This window comes from Ranitomeya imitator, chromosome 7, assembly GCF_032444005.1.
Source record: "Ranitomeya imitator isolate aRanImi1 chromosome 7, aRanImi1.pri, whole genome shotgun sequence".
Classification (NCBI taxonomy): Eukaryota; Metazoa; Chordata; class Amphibia; order Anura; family Dendrobatidae; genus Ranitomeya; species Ranitomeya imitator.
Genome location: NC_091288.1, coordinates 131487152 through 131508074, shown reverse-complemented (window position 1 = coordinate 131508074; position 20923 = coordinate 131487152). Strand labels below are relative to the sequence as shown.

Sequence of the window (20923 nt, the reverse complement as noted above, 5' to 3'; positions counted from 1 at the left end):
ACCTCAATTGAGAGTTCCTTTGACCGCATGTTGTCTGCTCACAGCAACAGCTTCCAAATGCAAAACCACACACCTGGAATCCACCCCTGACCTTTTAACTACTTCATTGATTACAGGTTAACGAGGGAGACGCCTTCAGAGTTAATTGCAGCCCTTAGAGTCCATTGTCCAATTACTTTTGGTCCCTTGAAAAAGAGGACGCTATGCATTACAGAGCTATAATTCCTAAACCCTTTCTCCGATTTGGATGTGGAAACTATCATATTGCAGCTGGGAGTGTGCACTTTCAGCCCATATTATATATATAATTGTATTTCTGAACATGTTTTTGTAAACAGCTAAAATAACAAAACTTGTGTCACTGTCCAAATATTTCTGGCCCTAACTGTAGGTGCCGCTCTTCCCATGTGACCTCATCTTAATGGCAGATAGGGGGCGGAAGCCAGGTTTCATGGGGTTGGTGTGCATGTGCCGCTTCTTTGACCTAAATTGGCTTATGCCAACCTTGTGACCTGAGGGGTTGGACATATATTGAGGCCTTGGTTACAAGTCAGCCTCGCCCCGCAAAGAAGCAGACCGACAACGAAAAGAGCAATGGGGATAGCTGGCCGGTCCACAACTATTTATTATAATGATGAGTACTTTTTGAGACTTCACTTTTTTAGTAACATATTTGGGCATTAGGCAATATAACTGTACTTTTGCGTTGACATGCTTTCTGCTTATTCAGCTGTATCTGTAATCTCACTTGGAGATGTGAACTGCTTGCTACTAGCTCTGTTGCTTTAATTTGTAGAACTTTTACTATTACAGACCTAAGCTGCAAGCATTGTTTACCTTTACATATATGGTTAGCCTGAAATTTCTTAAGAGTCCAATTTACTGCAATATTTATTTGCATGCATTCCTTCCTTGTTCTTTAAAAAAGTTTGATAATTTGATGTAGTTTTTGACTCAGGTTCTCTCCTCCTTTAACCCCTTTCTGCCATTAGACGTACTATTGCGTCCATGTGGGGTGGGCTTTACTTCCCAAGGACGCAATAGTACGTCATATGCGATCGGCAGCGCTCACGGGGAGAGCGGCGCCGATCGCGGCCGGGTGTCAGCTGCCTATCGCAGCTGACATCCGGCACTATGTGCCAGGAGCGGTCACGGACCGCCCCCGGCACATTAACCCCCGGCACACCGCGATCAAAGATGATCGCGATGTGCCGGCGGTGCAGGGAAGCACCGCGCAGGGAGGGGGCTCCCTGCGGGCTTCCCTGAGCCCCCCGCAGCAACGCGATGTAATCGCGTTGCTGCGAGAGTCTTGCCGCCCTCCCTCCCTGCTCCTGCAGGGAGGGAGGTGGCTTCACAGAGCCTGCTCAGAGCAGGCACTGTGAAGCCTGCACTGCTGCATGTCAGATCAGTGATCTGACAGAGTGCTGTGCAAACTGTCAGATCACTGATCTGTGATGTCCCCCCCCGGGACAAAGTAAAAAAGTAAAAAAAAAATTTTCCAAATGTGTAAAAAAAAAAAAAAAAAAAATATTCCTAAATAATGAAAAAAAAAAAATAAATATTCCCATAAATACATTTCTTCATCTAAATAAAAAAAACAAAACAATAAAAGTACACATATTTAGTATCGCTGCGTCCGTATCGACTCGCCCTATAAAACTGGCACACTAGTTAACCCCTTCAGTAAACACCGTAAGAAAACGACGCTTTATTATCATACCGCCGAACAAAAAGTGGAATAACACGCGATCAAAAAGACAGATATAAATAAGCATGGTACCGCTGAAAGCGTCATCTTGTCCCGCAAAAAACGAGCCACCATACAGCATCATCAGCAAAAAAATGAAAAAGTTATAGTCCTGAGAATAAAGCGATGCCAAAATAATTATTTTTTCTATAAAATAGTTTTTATCGTATAAAAGCGCCAAAACATAAAAAAATGATATAAATGAGATGTCGCTGTAATCGTACTGACCCGAAGAATAAAACTGCTTTATCAATTTTACCAAACGCGGAACGGTATAAACGCCTCCCCCAAAAGAAATTCATGAATAGCTGGTTTTTGGTCATTCTGTCTCACAAAAATCGGAATAAAAAGCGATCAAAAAATGTCACGTGCCCGAAAATGTTACCAATAAAAACGTCAACTCATCCCGCAAAAAACAAGACCTCACATGACTGTGTGGACCAAAATATGGAAAAATTATAGCTCTCAAAATGTGGAAACGCAAAAAATATTTTTTGCAATAAAAAGCGTCTTTCAGTGTGTGACGGCTGCCAATCATAAAAATCCGCTAAAAAACCCGCTATAAAAGTAAATCAAACCCCCCTTCATCACCCCCTTAGTTAGGGAAAAATAAAAAAATGTATTTATTTCCATTTTCCCATTAGGGCTAGGGTTAGGGCTAGGGTTAGGGCTAGGGTTAGGGTTAGGGTTGGGGCTAGGGTTAGGGCTAGGGTTAGGGCTAGGGTTAGGGCTAGGGTTAGGGCTAGGGTTAGGGCTACAGTTTGGGTTGGGGCTAAAGTTACAGTTAGGGTTTAGATTACATTTACAGTTGGGAATAGGGTTGGGATTAGGGTTAGGGGTGTGTCAGGGTTAGAGGTGTGGTTAGGGTTACCGTTGGAATTAGGGTTAGGGGAGTGTTTGGATTAGGGTTTCAGTTATAATTGGGGGGTTTCCACTGTTTAGGCACATCAGGGGCTCTCCAAAAGCGACATGGCGTCCGATCTCAATTCCAGCCAATTCTGCGTTGAAAAAGTAAAACAGTGCTTCTTTCCTTCCGAGCTCACCCGTGTGCCCAAACAGGGGTTTACCCCAACATATGGGGTATCAGCGTACTCAGGACAAATAGGACAACAACTGTTGGGGTCCAATTTCTCCTGTTACCCTTGGGAAAATACAAAACTGGGGGCTAAAAAATAATTTTTGTGGGAAAAAAAAGATTTTTTATTTTTACGGCTCTGCGTTATAAACTGTAGTGAAACACTTGGGGGTTCAAAGTTCTCACAACACATCTAGATAAGTTCCCGGGGGGGTCTAGTTTCCAATATGGGGTCACTTGTGGGGGGTTTCTACTGTTTAGGTACATTAGGGGCTCTGCAAACGCAATGTGACACCTGCAGACCATTTCATCTAAGTCTGCATTCAAATGGCACTCCTTCCCTTCCGAGCCCTCCCATGCGCCCAAACAGTGGTTTCCCCCCACATATGGGGTATCAGCGCACTCAGGACAAATTGGACAACACATTTTTTGGTCCAATTTCTCCTGTTACCCTCAGGAAAATACAAAACTGGGGGCTAAAAAATAATTTTTGTGGGAAAAAATTTTTGTTTTATTTTTACGGCTCTCCATTATAAACCTCTGTGAAGCCCTTGGTGGGTCAAAGCGCTCACCACACATCTAGATAAGTTCCTTAGGGGGTCTACTTTCCAAAATGGTGTCACTTGTGAGTGGTTTCTACTATTTAGGTACATTAGGGGCTCTGCAAACGCAACATGGCGTCTCATCTCAATTCCTGTCAATTTTGCATTGAAAAGTCAAACGGCGCTCCTTCCTTTCCGAGCTCTCCCATCCGCCCCAACAGTGGTTTACCCCCACATATGGGGTATCAGCGTACTCAGGACAAATTGTACAACAACTTTTGGGGTCCAATTTCTTCTCTTACCCTTGGAAAAATAAAAAATTGGGGGCGAAAAGATAATTTTTGTGAAAAAATATGATTTTTTATTTTTACGGTTCTACATTATAAACTTCTGTGAAGCACTTGGTGGGTGAAAGAGCTCACCACACCTCTAGATAAGTTCCTTAGGGGGTCTACATTCCAAAATGGTGTCACTTGTGGGGGGTTTCAATGTTTAGGCACATCAGGGGCTCTCCAAACGAAACATGGCGTCCCATCTCAATTCCAGTCAATTTTGCATTGAAAAGTCAAACGGCGCTCCTTCGCTTCCGAGCTGTGCCATGCGCCCAAACAGTGGTTTACCCCCACATGTGGGGTATTGGCGTACTCAGGACAAATTGTACAACAATGATTGCGGTCCATTTTCTCCTGTTACCCTTGGTAAAATAAAACAAATTGGAGCTGAATTAAATTTTTTGTGAAAAAAAGTTAAATGTTCATTTTTATTTAAACATTCAAAAAATTCCTGTGAAGCACCAGAAGGGTTAATAAACTTCTTGAATGTGGTTTTAAGCACCTTGAGGGGTGTAGTTTTTAGAATGGTGTCACACTTGGGTATTTTCTATCATATAGACCCCTCAAAATGACTTCAAATGAGATGTGGTCCCTAAAAAAAAATGGTGTTGTAGAAATGAGAAATTGCTGGTCAACTTTTCACCCTTATAACTCCCTAACAAAAAAAAATTTTGGTTCCAAAATTGTGCTGATGTAAAGTAGACATGTGGGAAACCCCCACATTAATTAAGTATTAAGTATTAAGTATTTTGTGTGACATATCTCTGTGATTTAATTGCATAAAAATTCAAAGTTGGAAAATTGCGAAATTTTCATAATTTTCGCCAAATTTCCGTTTTTTTCACAAATAAACGCAGGTACTATCAAAGAATTTTTACCATTGTCATGAAGTACAATATGTCACGAGAAAACAATGTCAGATTCACTGGGATCCGTTGAAGCGTTCCAGAGTTATAACCTCATAAAGGGACAGTGGTCAGAATTGTAAAAATTGGCCCGGTCATTAACGTGCAAACCACCCTTGGGGGTAAAGGGGTTAAGCTATTTACTATACACTTGTACTGTTTCGGGTCAATATGACACAACCTATTAAAATGTTGATTTTAGCTACTGTAAGTGTTTTATTTGAATAACTATTTTATTATTATTATTATTTATATAGCACCATTAATTCCATGGTGCTGTTCATGAGAAAAGGGGTTACATACAGGGTTATAGATATCGTTAACAGTAAACAAATTTACAATGACAGACTGGTACAGAGGGGAGAGGACCCTGTCCTTGCAGACTTACATTCTTCGGGATAATGGGGAAGAGACAGGAGGTCTGGGTGCTCCAGCTCTGGTGGTGGTGAGGCAGCAGCACGGGTGGTTGGTGAGGCAGCAGTTCGGGTGGTTGGTGAGGCGGTAGCTCGGGTGGTTGGTGACGTGGCAGCAGCTCTGGTGGTTGGTGAGGCGGCAGAATGGTTATTGCAGGCTGTAGGCTTTCCTGAAGAGATGGGTTTTCAGGTCCCGTCTGGAGGATTCGAGGGTGGTGGATAATCGGACGTGTTGAGGTGTGGAATTCCAGATGATGGGGGATATTCGGGAGAAATCTTTGAGGCGGTTGTGTGAGGAACGAATAAGTGTGGAGGAGAGTAGGAGGTCTTGGGAGGATCGAAGATTACGTGAGGGAAGATAGTGGGAGATTAGTTCAGAGATATAGGGAGGGGACAGGTTGTGGATGGCTTTGTAGATCAGTGTTAGTACTTTGAAATGGTTTCGTTGGTGAATTGGGAGCCAGAGGAGAGATTTGCAGAGGGGAGAAGCAGGGGAGTATTGAGGAGGTGGATTAGCCGAGCAGCAGAGTTGAGGACAGACTGGAGTGGGGCAAGATAGTTAGCGGGGAGGCCACAGAGGAGGATGTTGCAATAATCGAGGCGGGAGATGATGAGGGCATGCACAACGGTTTTAGTAGATAGTAGGCTGAGGAAGGGATAGATTCTGGCAATACTTTTGACTTGGAGGCGGCAGAAGGTGGCAAGAGTTTGGATGCGCGGTTTGAAGGACAGGGCAGAGTCCAGAGTTACCCCAAGGTAGCGGAGAAGGGGGAAAGATGATGAGTTCGGTTTTGTCTACATTGAGTTTTAAGAAGCGAGAGTTGAAGGAGGATATGGCTGACAGACACTCCGGGATTATGGACAGCAGAGAGGCGACATCTGAGCCAGAGAGGTAGATCTGAGTATCGTCCGCATATAGGTGGTACTGGAGGCCGTGGGACTTTATGAGTTGCCCTAGGCCAAGGGTACAGATGGAAAAAAGTAGAGGCCTTTGGACAGAGCCTTGAGGGACTCCAGCAGAGAGAGGGTGGGGTGAGGAGGTAGTGTGGGAGTGGGAAACGCTAAATGTGCGGTCGAAAAAGGTATGAGGCAATCCAGGACAGGGCAAGGCCTTTGATGCCAAGAGAAGTAAGAATCTGTAGCAGTAGGCAGTGGTTGACTGTGTTGAAAGCAGAGGACAGGTCGATAAGGAGGAGGATGGAGAAATGTCTGTTAGCTTTGGCTGTGAGTCATTAGTAATTTTGGTCAGAGCAGTTTCGGTGGAGTGGTGGGGGCGGAAGCCAGATTGGAGGTTGTCAAGGAGAGAGTTAGATGAGAAGTGGGAGGAAAGTTGACCATGGACATGCTGCTCAAGCAGTTTGGAAGCAAATGGGAGCAGTGATATGGGGCAATAGCTGGGCATAGCAGTTGGGTCAAGGTTAGCTTTTTTGAGGATGAGTGTGATGGTGGCATATTTGAAGGCAGAGGGGAAGGTATCAGATGATAGCAATAGGTTGAAGAGATGGGTTAGGACTGGAATGAGCATGTTAGTGAGGTTGGGGAGCAGGTGAGAAGGGATGGGGTCAAGTGCACAGCTGCTGAGGTGTGACTTGGAAAGGAGGCGAGTAAGTTCTCCAGTGATGTTGGAAAGGGAAGTTTTTGGGGAAGGGCAGAGGTCTGGTATATGGAGTGGTTGGGGTGGTGGAACAGTAAAGGTTTGCCTTGTTTGGTCGATCTTGTTTTTGAAGTAGGTGGCAAAGTCCTCTGAAGAGATGAGGGATGTTGGAGGTGGCAGAGGCGGGCGGATGAGAGAGTTAAATGTGCTGAACAGTTGTTTTGGGTTGTAGGATAGTGAAGATACAAGGTTAGTGAAATAGGTCTGTTTAGCAGAAGTGAGGGCTAGTTTGAAGGCAAGTGTAGCTTGTTTGAAAGCAGTGAAGTTGTCTGGCAGGTGTGTTTTTTTCCCAACGCCGCTCGGCGACCCTGGATGCTTGTCAGTTTTTTGGTGCAGTTGTTATGCCAGGGTTGCCTATTGATTTGTCGCACTTTGCCACACATGAGAGGGGCAACTGAGTCTATGGCTGATGTGAGGGTGGAGTTATAGAAAGCGGTGGCGCTGTCCGTGTCGCGGAGTGAAGATATGGAGGACAGGGGTAGGAGAGAGTCTGAGAATGTCTAGGTGTGCCAGGTTTCTGCGAGGATGTGGTAGTGGCTGGACATGAGGGGCGGGTGAGGATGGCAAAGATGAGAAAGTGAGTAAATGGTCGTCAGATAGGGGGAAGAGAGAGGTTGTGAGATTAGATAAGGAACAGAGTCGGGTGAAGATGAGGTCTAGCATATGTCCGTCTGTGTGGGTGGCTGTGGAGGACCACTGAGTAAGTCCAAAGGATGAGGTAAGGGACAGGAGCTTGGAGGCTGTTGGCTGGCGGGTGTCAGTAGGGATATTAAAGTCACCCATTATGATGGTGGGGATGTCAGCAGAGAGAAAGTGAAGAAGCCAGGTGGAGAATTGGTCAATGAAGGCAGTGGCTGAGCCCGATGGTTGGTATATGACAGCCATTTGGAGATTAGAGGGAGAGTAGATACGGACAGAGTGAACCTTGAAAGAAGGAAGGATAAGGGAGGGTGGGGGTTTGATAGGGTTGAAGTAACAGTCTTTGGAAAGAAAGAAACCCACTCCCCCGCCATGTCTGTTGCCAGAGCGAGGAGTGTGGGTAAAGTGGACGTCACTGTAACTCAGTGAAGCAGGGGAGGCCGTGTAAGGGGGCATCAGCCAGGTCTCAGTGAGGGCCAGGAAGGAAAGGTCGCAGGAAGTAGAGAGATTGTGGATCACCCCCCTGATTCCTCTCTCTGGGGCACTTTGGAATGCCCGCTCTGTCTGCAACAGACAGAGCGGGCATTCCAAAGTGCCCCAGAGAGAGAAAGCAGGGGGGTGGGGTCAGTTGCACAGATTTTAACTGTGAGGGGTTGCGGTAGTTTCACTTAGTGCGAGAAGGATAGGGGTGAGGATTAGTGGGATGTATGAGGCGGTGGGGGGCCAGGATTTGGGGATATGTTGCCAGCAGTGAGAATGAGAAGAAAAAGGGAAAGCGGGTGGGTGAAGGAGAGCAGTCGGCTTATATTAAATGTTAGTAGGTGAGGTTTGAGGTTGTGGAGCAGGTCTGCAGGTGAAGCAAGGTGGGGGGTGGGAGAGAGGGGGAGATAGTTATTTGGTTTGAGGGTGCAGGCGTAAGGGGTTAGCGAAGGAGAGTGAGGATTAGTGGAGCGAAAACAGTGAGGGAAAATGTGAGTATGGTTAAGTAGCAGGGGAAGAAAAGAAAAGCAAGTAAAATTAGAATACAGTGATTAGTCCTACCGTCTGGCCGATTTTTGGCATATTTCTGATGATACACTTAAAAGATGTCACTTCAAATGATGTCACATCTGACTAAAGTCATATCTGACTGCTCCATTCAACTATTTCATTATTAAAGTGTATGTGAACATGATTGATCATAAACAAATGAAAAATGAAATTAAAACTTAACTTTAATTTATTTTTTTTCAGGGCTGTTTGCAATTATGTTCACTTTATAGCATTCTGCACACAAATAACAAACATGCTTTAGATTTCTACTACTATAACATGAAATCTACGTAAATATAACTTTGTGTTAACATATTTTATAAAACAGCAAATGAAAAATAATGAAAACTTCAGTTTTTCTTTTTTATCTCTAAAAAGTTTGAACAGGTTCATGCATTTTTTACATTGAACACAATAATAAAACACATGTCCTTTACATAGATATTTTGCCCACCCAGCACATATCAGATTTGTTTTATTGTCACAAGAAGATGAACAGAAGCTACATTTCTTCCTTTTTGGCTGGTAGCTGTGCTGGTGGAGGCCGTGGAGTCTCTTTCTTGAGCATGCTGCTGGACACGCTTCATAATTTATGCTGCTCCTTCACTTCTAGGGTTTACTTTTCAGGCTTTGATATACGACCTAACTAGAGATTTTCCTTCAATAAAAATTCTTCTTTTATGCAGCTTTTTTACGTTCCAATTGGGGTCGATTTCTCTCCATAAAACAAATGCGTTGAATGCCCAAACATTCAGAATGTTATCATTGGCCAACGATTAGTTTTGGGTTTGCATGTGTATGATTATATTGCTTGATCTAGTGAATCAACTGTCCCTTTTGTGACATTATAATCTAACTAGATGGAGGCCCAATGCTATAGCATCTGGAGGGCAGTAATGTCACGATGGGGGCAGGCTTTTCAGAGCTGAGAATCTCTCCCCCCATGTGCTCACCCATCTATCCACTCGCTCTTTCCCCATGTACTGACTTCTCCCGTCTGTGCTCTCTTCCTTGACCTGTCTACCCCATGTGTTATCCCCCCTTGTCTGCTGTCTCTCTACTTCCTGTGCTGTGTTCTCCCCTCAAAGACAATACTAACATTACAGCAGGAGATCGCAGAGGATACATTTTGTGAGGTAAAATATTGTTTAAAAACAGTCAGTGAAATATTTTACCTGACAAAATGAATCGTCTGTGATCCCCTGCTGTAATTATTCTCTTTTGCTTCCTCCGCTGCACAGGAGATGTGGTATGCTTTGCACACGGTCAGACACAGACAATTTTTAAAATGATGTCCAGTGAAAAAAAGAAAAAAATACCTGCACTGCTGCCTTACGAGATCATCTATCAGCGTGTCCTATACTGCTATGCCAGTACAAATACCAACTACTCCACATACGGGCGCTCAGGGTGCATAACCAAAAAAGTGCATGAAATCCAGAAAAAAAAGAAAAAAAGAAGGTTTGCACTCACCCAGCTCGGTAAAACAATGAAGTCTTTATTAGGACATGTGCCAAATGGACAAGGAGATCATGCTGACCACAGGATGACAGCTGTTTCGTGCACACGGCGCTTCCACAGATCCCAAACACAGATCATCGGGATCTGTGGAAGCGCCGTGTGCGCGAAACAGCTGTCATCCTGTGGTCAACATGATTTCCTTGTCCATTTGGCACATGTCCTAATAAAGACTTTATTGTTTTACCGGGCTGGGTGAGCGCAAACCTTCTTTTTTTTTTCTGAATTTTTAAAATGAACTTTCATTCGTGGGAAAACCCCTGTAATGTGACCGGCTTCCTCTGCCTGTAGAAACGTTGCGCATCTGCCGCCGGGATCAGCTATGGCATATACAGTGTGTGTTTGTGTGTGTGGTGCGTATGGCGTATACAGTGTGTGTGTGTGTGTGTGTGTGTGTGTGTGTGTGTGTGTGTGTGTGTGTGTGTGTGTGTGGTCGGCGGTGTTCCGCTAGATGGTACTGCACAAGAGGCTGGTACCACCAGCAGTTTCCATATTGAGACACCCATCACTTGGGTATCCCAATATGGAGGTCAGTGAACTTCCGCCTCTTGGAATTCTGGGATCAGGACACATCTGGGCGGAACAGGATGAGAAGACAATACAAGGTAAGTATATATGAAGATAAGTCCGGCTTTCTGTCTTCTCGATTACTTATTGCATTGTCATGGTGCATTGTGCTTATTAGAATTACATGTTTATTTTTCTGGGGAACGTACAGCACAACTGTTGTATCTCCAGTAAAGTAAAAAGTAGAACTATACAAAGCTCTTTTACTAAGGATACCTTGCAGCAGTTCTGGCTTGTTTTTCCTTATAGTACCCAGCATGGTAAGTTGTCTTTTTCCCAACATCTGGTCCAGTTGGAAGTATGTGAAAACGTTGTCACATGTGACATTTTGTCCTTTTAGTCCATGAGTCAAATCGAGAACAACTCGCATACCCTGATATTTTTCATATTTTTCTCCAGGGTTTCTTCCTGTATACACTTGAGCGTTTACCTTGTATGAACTTTTGCTGTCAAAAAGTGTCCATGTCTTGATGACGTTCTTTGCTGGCAAACTCGGTATGTATTGTCTGAACGGACACCTACCTCGGAATGCCACCAGTTGTTCATTGACAGTTACAGCTTCACCAATATTATATAATTTTGGTAGAATCTCTACCCATTTATTCCAAACAAACCCATGTTTACCTGAAGTACACAGGAAAACAAATACATTTTGCAGGCAGAAATAATTAGTGATAAGATGTTAGTGATAATTAGCATAAAATGTTATCGGGTCATATTGACCTGAACAGTATAAGTGTAACAATCAGCGTGTAGCAAAAAGTAAAACAAAAAAACAAAAAAAAAACACTCATAGTAAGAACCCCTCAAATGAGGAAAATTAATCAATAATCAATTAATCATAAGTTTCAGATCCGCATAATAAATAATCTGCAGGGTCTCAAATTTCATTTAGGGTCATATGGACCCAAACAAAACAGCAGGGTTAAGACTGTTCATTTTTATTTTTTTATATTTTTACTTTTTGTAATTTCTTTATTTATAAACAATCGTAGACATACAAACACACAAAAAAAGCAATCATCATGTAGAATAGCACAGTGTTACAAACATTAGCAAGCCTGAAGACTACGTGAGTAGATAGGGAGAAGGAGAGGGGGGGGGGATAGGGCATATAGGCGGGGAAATGTTGCGAGGGGGGATAAGGAACCAGAGGTTGAAGCTAGGAATAAAGGTACCGTCACACTAGACGATATCGCTAGCGATCCGTGACGTTGCAGCGTCCTCGCTAGCGATATCGTCCAGTGTGACAGGCAGCAGCGATCAGGCCCCTGCTGTGCTGTCGCTGGTCGGGGAAGAAAGTCCAGAACTTTATTTCGTCGCTGGACTCCCCGCAGACATCGCTGAATCGGCGTGTGTGACACCGATTCAGCGATGTCTTCGCTGGTAACCAGGGTAAACATCGGGTAACTAAGCGCAGGGCCGCGCTTAGTAACCCGATGTTTACCCTGGTTACCATCCTAAAAGTAAAAAAAACAAACAGTACATACTTACCTACAGCCGTCTGTCCTCCAGCGCTGTGCTCTGCACTCCTCCTGCACTGGCTGTGAGCGTCGGTCAGCCGGAAAGCAGAGCGGTGACGTCACCGCTCTGCTTTCCGGCCGCTGTGCTCACAGCCAGTACAGGAGGAGAGCAGAGCACAGCGCTGGAGGACAGACGGCTGTAGGTAAGTATGTACTGTTTGTTTTTTTACTTTTAGGATGGTAACCAGGGTAAACATCGGGTTACTAAGCGCGGCCCTGCGCTTAGTTACCCGATGTTTACCCTGGTTACCGGCATCGTTGGTCGCTGGAGAGCTGTCTGTGTGACAGCTCTCCAGCGACCAAACAGTGACGCTGCAGCGATCCGGATCGTTGTCGGTATCGCTGCAGCGTCGCTAAGTGTGACGGTACCTTTAGAGGGGGAAAGGAGGTAGGAGAGGAGGGGTATGAACAGAAAGGAGAACAGGGGGTGTCAACTTGCATAACTTGAAATGGTACAAGGGGTTAAGTCCATATTATCAGCTTAGTAAGTTAATGGAAATTACAACAAGCAACGTCTTTTAATAGCTTAGGCATATTTCTGAAAAAAAAAAGGAGGCGAGTTAAACGGTTTGGGCTGCTCAAAATTCCTTCCAAGGCGACCATATTCTCTCAAATAGATCATGACTATTCATTTCCCAGCTTGAGTTCTTCAAGCCGCGAGACTTGGTCAATCTTGGAAAACCACTCTGTAAAGGTGGGTGGGGAAACATCTTTCCAGTGTAGAGTGATTATATGTTTTGCTGCGCCAATCAGCAGTGGAGAAGTTTATGCTTTTTGGGTCTATAAGTTTTAGATGGGCAAGAAAGCTGAATTTCGGAGGCCTGCAGGTTAGTCTTGATTAACCGCAGTTTTTGCACAATATTATTGACATCTTTCCAAAATTTTTTCAACTTAGGACAGTCCCAAAATATGTGAGTATGGTGGCCTGTTCATTTTTATTTTGCTTCAAGGCACTTGATGATATGGACAATACCTATACAACATAATATGCCAGTTTGGCTAAAATTAAAGCTGGAAATCAAAGAACAGGATGACTACTGCAGGTTGCTAACTCCTAGTCACTAGTAGGGTGTTGTAGGAACAATAAAAACAAAAATGTTTCTGCACATCAAAAGATTTGTCATGTGAAACTACATAAAATTATAAAATTTTAATTCAAAATTTGTAAAAAAAAAAAAAAAAATGGACAAAAAACGGATGAGCAACAATTGGGTAGAAACTGGAGCAAAGTTTGCAAATCATCTATTTTTTCTGATGTCATTCTAAAAAAACATATAAAGAAGTCTGCCCGAAGAAAATCAATTTAACTACTCAATTATCATAAACAGTTGCATGTCATGAAATGACCAGGGGAGATGGCATTACAATCAGTGCTCAAGTGTACATAGTCTTTAGCCAATTCTTTCATTCCACTGATAGAAAAAAAGATTTGGTGATGAAGAATTCACATTTTTTGACTGATTATCCATCTTGCAATAAATCAAGATGAAATGAAAAGGCCTACCAATAATTATAGTTACTGAAATGTAATTTTGAAAAACAAAAACAAAACAGGATTATGGCTAAATATTTAAAAATGTAGATTACTTACCAGCTCTGGAGCTGATCAAGGCAAGCATTTGGAGGCCCTCCAATGCAGGCTATTTGTTGTCTACGTTTCCATTCAACCAGTTCTTCGTTAATAAGGGAGGTCTGGATATGACTTGTGATATTGAGGACTTCTCCAATTTTATGAACAATTTCCTTGTTAAAATAAGAAAAATATTATATTTGTGTTAGTACAAACATAATCAATTCATTTTGATAGATTAAAAAATTGTGAGGGTACTATGAGCTGTATCTTGTGTGTACCAAAATGACTCCCTTCTTTGTTTCTTTTCTGCTCATTTTTCCCAGAATTATTTGATAGATACAGTATCAAGCTGATTGTTCACTCATAACATGGAGTTACTATTTACTGTACTTACCATTACTATTCGTAGAGGGAAGAGACCCAAAATGTATATCCATATGGATATATACAGCTCTGGCAAAAATTAAGAGACCACTGCAAAATGTTCAGTTTGTCTGATGTTTCTCTTTATAGGTATACTAGCTGAAGAGCCCGGCGTCGCCTGGGCATAGTAAATATCTGTGGTTAGTTATAGCACCTCACGTCTCTTATTTTCCCATCATGCTTCTCATTTTCTCCCTTACACCTCTCATTTTCTCCCTTACACCTCTCATTTTCCCCCTCACACCTCTCATTTTCCCCCTCACTCCTCTTATTTTCCCCCTCACTCCTCTCATTCCCCCCTAACACTTGTCATTTCGACCTCACATCTGTCATTTTCCGATCACTCCACTATTTTCACTCACTCCTCTCATTTTGCACTCACACCTTTCCATTTTCACCTCACACCCCTCATTTTCACTTCAGTATATACATGTTTGTCATCTCCCTTATATATAGTATACACCTGCATGTCTTCTCTTGTATATAGTATATACCTGTATGTCATCTCCCCTGTAAATAGTATATACCTGCTGTATGTCATCTCCTCCTGTATATTATATATACCCATGTGTCATCTCCTCCTGTGTATATTATATATCTGTATGTCCTCTCTTCTGTATATACGATATACCTGTCTGTCATCTCCTCCTATATATAGTATATACCTGTATATCATCTCCTGTATATAGTATATACCTGTATGTCTTCTCCCCTGTATATAGTATATACCTGCTGTATGTCATCTCCTCCTCTATATACCTATGTGTCATCTCCTCTTTTATATTGTATATACCCGTATGTCATCTCCTCCTGTATATAAAATGTACCTGTAAGTCATCTCCTCCTGTATATAGTATATACCTGTGTATCATCTGCTCCTGTATATAGTATATACCTGTGTGTCATCTCCTCCTGTATATAGTATATACCTATGTGTCATCTCTTCCTGTATATAGTATATACCTGTATGTCATCTCCTCCTGTAAATAGTATATACCTGTGTGTCTTGTCTCTTGTGAATTCTGCTTTTGGGCTCCCTCCGGTGGTTGTAGATGGTAATGCAGTTGGGCCTGGACTGCAGGATTGGACAGGTGTATCTGCTAATTGCAAAGCTGACTGGGGTATTTAGCTTTGCAGGGCTCATTAGTCCCTGCCAGTTGTCAATGTTCTATTGCCAGTAATGGTTCTCTGCCTGGCCTCTCCTGCCTGCTGCCATTTCAGCTAAAGATAAGTGTCTTATTCTTTTTCTTAGGCTCACAGGCTGTGTCTATTTTTTCGTGCTGCTCATAGTTTCTATTTTGTTCCAGCTTCGACTGTCCTGTTGTTTTCTCAGTCTGGTTGGATTTGCTGGAGTTGCAGATATACTCTCCACACCTTTAGTTAGGTGGTGGAGTTTTTGTATTTTTCTGCTGTGGATATTTTGTAGATTTTGTGCTGACTGCTCAGTATCCTGTACTATACTTCCCTATCTAGGTAGAAGTGGCCTCCTTTGCTAAATCTGTTTTCTGCCTGCGTGTGTCTTTTCCTCTCCTACTCACCGTCATTATTTGTGGGGGGCTGCCTATACTTTGGGGGTCTACTCTGAGGCAAGTCAGTTTTCCTATTTTCCATCTTTAGGGATAATTAGTCCTCCGGCTTGTCGAGGTGTCTAGGTCTGGATAGGTACACCCCACGGCTACATCTAGTGTCTGTGATAAGTTCAGGGTTAGCGGTCTGTATAGTTACCACTACTCCAGCGATGGTTTTTTCATGTTGTTCCAAGGCCGCCTGATCATAACAGTACAACTGGCCGACAATGAGTTAATTGCATCTCAGAAGAAGGGAGGAAAAGGTTTTGAGCCATTTTTTTTTCCTCAGCCTGTTTTGTCTTCTCCTTCTTAATCTCTGGGTGGCTGAGTAACCTAGTTCTAACATGAATGTTCAGGAATTAGCTTCTCGTGTGGATCAGCTCCTGCTTTAGAACCTAAGATTCCCACTCCTGATTTATTTTTTGGTGACAGATCCAAATTTTTGAGTTTCAAAAATAACTGTAAACTGTTTTTTGCATTGAGACCCCGGTCCTCTGCTGATCCCATTCAGCAGGTTAAAATCATCATATAAAAAACACCAAAAACAGGCAAAGATGCTTACCTGTCTAAATAGGCCTCAATACAAATGCAGAAGCAGGGTGCAGCGGACCCAAACAAAATAGCAAATGCACAGGTGCAATACCTAATGAAACAGCCAGCCTTCAATAAGGGTTTGGCCGTGTGGTACACCAATGCACTAAGATAAAATACTCTGTATGCGGCGTGTTCACACAAGGAATACAAATCATCTGGCTACAGCCTATTAATAATGCCCTATGGCGGGCTGCCCAGTGCTAAAATGCATCCCGTGTGAACAGAGGCCACAGTGTACAGAACAATTTGGGCCCAGCTGCACCCTGCAAAAAATATACGTGCAAAAAAAAACATAAATATATGTAAGGTATTAGTTGATATTAGGGCCATAATATGGAAGCTGGCAACCCACGCCAAGGGTCCTTACGTATTGCCAGTCCTACTCTAACATGAAAACACCAAAAAAGGACACATTCAAGAAAAAACTCCAAAAACAGGCAAAGATGCTTACCTGTCTAAATAGGCCTCAACACAAATGCACAAGCAGGGTGCAGCGGACCCAAACAAAATAGCAAATGCACAGGTGCAATACCTAATGAAACAGCCAGCCTGTGCATTGGCTATTTTGTTTAGACAGGTAAGCATCTTTGCCTGTTTCTGGTGTTTTTTCTTGAATGTGTCCTTTTTTGGTGTTTTTAAAATCATCATATCCCTGCTGCGTGGTGACGCACAGGATTGGGCATTTTCCCTGGAATCTGGCAATCCTGCTTTGCTTAATGTTGATTCTTTCAAGCATTGGGGTTATTGTATGAAGAGCCTAATGCAGTGGATCAAGCTGAGAAGACCTTGTTGGCCCTATCTCAGGGGCAAGAGGCGGCTGAATTGTATTGTCAGAAATTCAGAAAATGGTCTGTGCTGACTAAATGGAATGATGATGCTTTGGCGGCAATTTTCAGAAAGGGTCTTTCTGAATCCGTTAAGGATGTTATGGTGGGGTTTCCCGCACCCTCCAATCTGAGTGATTCTATGTCTCTGGCCATCCAGATTGACCGGCGCTTGTGGGAGCGCAGAACTGAATGCGCTATGGCGTTATCCTCAGAGAAAATTCCTGAGCCTATGCATTGTAATAGGATTCTGTCTAAAACGGAACGACAAGGTTTCAGACGTCTCAACAGGTTGTGTTTTTATTGTGGCGACGCTTCTCATGTCATTTCTGTCTGCCCTAATCGGACAAAAAGGATCGCCAGTTCATTTACCATCAGTACTGTACAACCTAAATTTCTTTAATCTGTGTCCTTGATCTGCTCATTGTCGTCATTTTCTGTCATGGCGTTTGTGGATTCAGGTGCCGCCTTGAATTTGATGGACTTTGACTTTGCTAGGCGTTGTGGTTTTCCCTTGCAGCCTTTGCAGAATCCTATTCCTTTAAGGGGCATTGATGCTACACCCTTGGCTAAAAATAAGCCCCAGTTTTGGATACAGGTGACCATGCGCATGGCGCCAGCCCACCAGGAAGATTGTCTATTTCTGGTATTGCATAATTTGCATGATGCTGTCGTACTGGGTTTCCAGTGGTTGCAGGTACATAATCCTGTTTTGGATTGGAAGTCCATGTCTGTGACTAGTTGGGGTTGTCAGGGGGTTCATAATGATGTTGCTCTGATGTCAATCGCCCCTTCTCCCTCTTCTGAAATTCCGGAGTTTTTGTCTGATTTTCAGGATGTATTCGATGAGCCTAAGTCCAGTTTCCTTCCACCGCATAGGGACTGCGATTGTGCTATTGATTTGATTCCAGGCTGTAAGTTTCCTAAGGGTCGACTTTTCAACCTTTCTGTAACCTGAACATACCGCCATGCGGAGTTATATTAAGGAGTCTTTGGAGAAGGGGCATATTCGTCCATCTTCTTCACCGTTGGGAGCAGGGTTCTTTTTTGTTGCTAAAAAAGATGGTTCTTTGAGACCCTGTATTGATTATCGCCTCTTAAATAAGATCACGGTCAAGTTTCAATACCCCTTGCCTTTGCTTTCTGATTTGTTTGCTAGGATTAAGGGAGCTATTTGGTTTACTAAGATTGACCTTCGGGGAGCTTATAATCTTGTTCGTGTAAAGCAGGGAGATGAATGGAAAACTGCCTTTAACACGCCCGAAGGCCATTTTGAATACCTTGTGATGCCATTCGGACTCTCTAATGCTCCATCTGTTTTTCAGTCCTTCATGCATGATATCTTCCGGAGTTATCTTGATAAATTCTTGATCATATATTTGGACGATATTTTGATTTTTTCCTATGATTTATCTCATGTGCAGCAGGTCAGGATGGTATTTCAGATCCTTCATGACAATGCCTTGTTTGTGAAAGGGTCTAAGTGTCTTTTTGGGGTGCAGAAGGTTTCCTTTTTGGGCTTTATTGTTTCTCCCTCATCTATAAAGATGGATCCGGTTAAGGTTCAGGCCATTCATGATTGGATTCAGCCCACATCCGTGAAGAGCCTTCAGAAATTTTAGGGTTTCGCTAATTTTTATCGCCGTTTCATTGCTAATTTTTCCAGCGTGGTTAAACCCTAGACTGATTTGACTAAGAAGGGCGCTGATGTGGCGAATTGGCCCTCTGCGGCTGTGTTATGACCTGGTGGTTAGGAGCACCAGGAATGACCTGATGGTAAACTCACAGGACAAGCTCTGGGAAGTGGGAACTTTGCTGACCGCAATCCCTAATCCTATCACACACACTAGAAATAGCCGTGGAGGGTACCTAACAGGCCTAGACGCCTCGGCACAGCCTAAGAACTAGCTAGCCCTAGAGATAGAAAATAAGCCTACCTTGTCTCAGAGAAATTTCCCCAAAGGAAAAGGCAGCCCCCCACAAATATTAACTGTGAGATAAGATGAAAGTCACAAACACAGAAATGAAACAGGTTTAGCAAAGGGAGGCCAGACTAACTAAATAGACAGAGGATAGGAAAGGTATCTTTGCGGTCAGCACAAAAACTACAAAAGACCACGCAGAGTGTGCAAAAAGACCCCCGCACCGACTCACGGTGCGGAGGCGCCACCCTGCATCCCAGAGCTTCCAGCTAGCAAGACAAAATCATGAAAGCAAGCTGGACTAGAAAACCATGAACAGAAAATAACAAACGGGGACTTAGCTTCTTCCAGGAAGAGACAGGTCTCCAGAAAGATCCAAGAACGAACTGAACCAGCACAGGAACACTGACAGCCGGCATGGAGTAACGATCAGAGTGGAGTTAAATAGAGCAGCCAACCAAAGGATAAACCACGTCACCTGTGTAAGGAACCTCAGAAGCAGCAGCTTCACTCACAGCCACCAGAGGGAGTCCATGGACAGAACTCGCCGAAGTACCATTCACGACCACAGGAGGGAGTTCAACAACAGAAATCACAACAGTACCCCCCCCTTGAGGAGGGGTCACCGAACCCTCACCAGAGCCCCCAGGCCGCTCAGGATGAGCCAAATGAAAGGTACGAACTAGATCTGCAGCATGAACATCAGAGGCAAAAACCCAGGAATTATCTTCCTGACCATAACCCTTCCACTTGACCAGGTACTGGAGTTTCTGTCTCGAAACACGAGAATCCAAAATCTTCTCCACCACATACTCCAACTCCCCCTCGACCAACACCGGGGCAGGGGGATCAACGGAGGGAACCATATGCACCACGTATCTCCGCAACAACGACCTATGGAACACATTATGGATGGCAAATGAAGCTGGAAGGTCCAAACGAAATGACACAGGATTAAGAACTTCAGAAATCTTATATGGCCCAATGAAACGAGGCTTAAACTTAGGAGAGGAAACCTTCATAGGAACATGACGAGATGACAACCAAACCAAATCCGCAACACGAAGTCGGGGACGAACACAGCGCCGGCGGTTAGCGAAACGTTGAGCCTTCTCCTGGGACAATGTCAAATTGTCCACCACATGAGTCCAAATCTGCTGCAACCTGTCCACCACCGTATCCACACCAGGACAGTCCGAAGGCTCAACCTGCCCTGAAGAGAAACGAGGATGGAAACCAGAATTACAGAAAAAAGGAGAAACTAAAGTAGCCGAGCTGGCCCGATTATTAAGGGCGAACTCAGCCAAAGGCAAGAAGGACACCCAATCATCCTGACCAGCAGAAACAAAGCATCTCAGATATGTTTCAAAAGTCTGATTAGTTCGTTCGGTTTGGCCATTAGTCTGAGGATGGAAAGCCGAAGATAAAGACAAATCAATGCCCATCTTAGCACAAAAGGACCGCCAAAACCTCGAAACAAACTGGGAACCTCTGTCCGAGACGATGTTCTCTGGAATGCCATGCAAACGAACCACATGCTGGAAAAACAATGGCACCAAATCAGAGGAGGAAGGCAATTTAGACAAGGGTACCAAATGGACCATCTTAGAGAAGCGATCACAAACCACCCAAATGACCGACATCCTTTGAGAAACAGGGAGATCAGCAATTAAATCCATGGAAATATGCGTCCAGGGCCTCTTCGGGACCGGCAAGGGCAAAAGCAACCCACTGGCACGAGAACAGCAGGGCTTAGCCCAAGCACAAGTCCCACAGGACAGCACAAAAGAACGCACATCCCGTGACAAAGAAGGCCACCAAAAGGATCTAGCCACCAAATCTCTGGTACCAAAGATTCCAGGATGACTGTTGTGAATTCTGTGGCTGAATTCACTCCTGTGGTCACAAGTGGTACTGCAGCTTCTGAGCTTCCTTCCTCAGGTGTTCTGGTGAGCTTATTAGCTGCTTCGTTACTTAACTCCACCTGATGCTGCTATCCTTGCTCCTAGTCAATGTTCCAGTGTTGGATCTGAGCTTCTCCTGATTGTTCCTGTGACCTGCTGCTCTGTATA

At 43.8% G+C, this 20923-nt stretch overlaps 1 protein-coding gene across 5 annotated transcripts in view; it reads right to left on the bottom strand.

Annotated features, from left to right (window-relative positions):
* STAT1 (signal transducer and activator of transcription 1) overlaps positions 1 to 20923 on the bottom strand; it is a 1428390-nt gene that overhangs the window by 904309 nt on the left and 503158 nt on the right. For all 5 annotated transcript variants that reach the window (XM_069733810.1, XM_069733808.1, XM_069733811.1 and 2 more), the window contains exon 8: positions 13539 to 13690. In XM_069733810.1, the coding sequence (XP_069589911.1) occupies positions 13539 to 13690 (152 nt within the window). The remainder of the gene's footprint in view (positions 1 to 13538; positions 13691 to 20923) is intronic.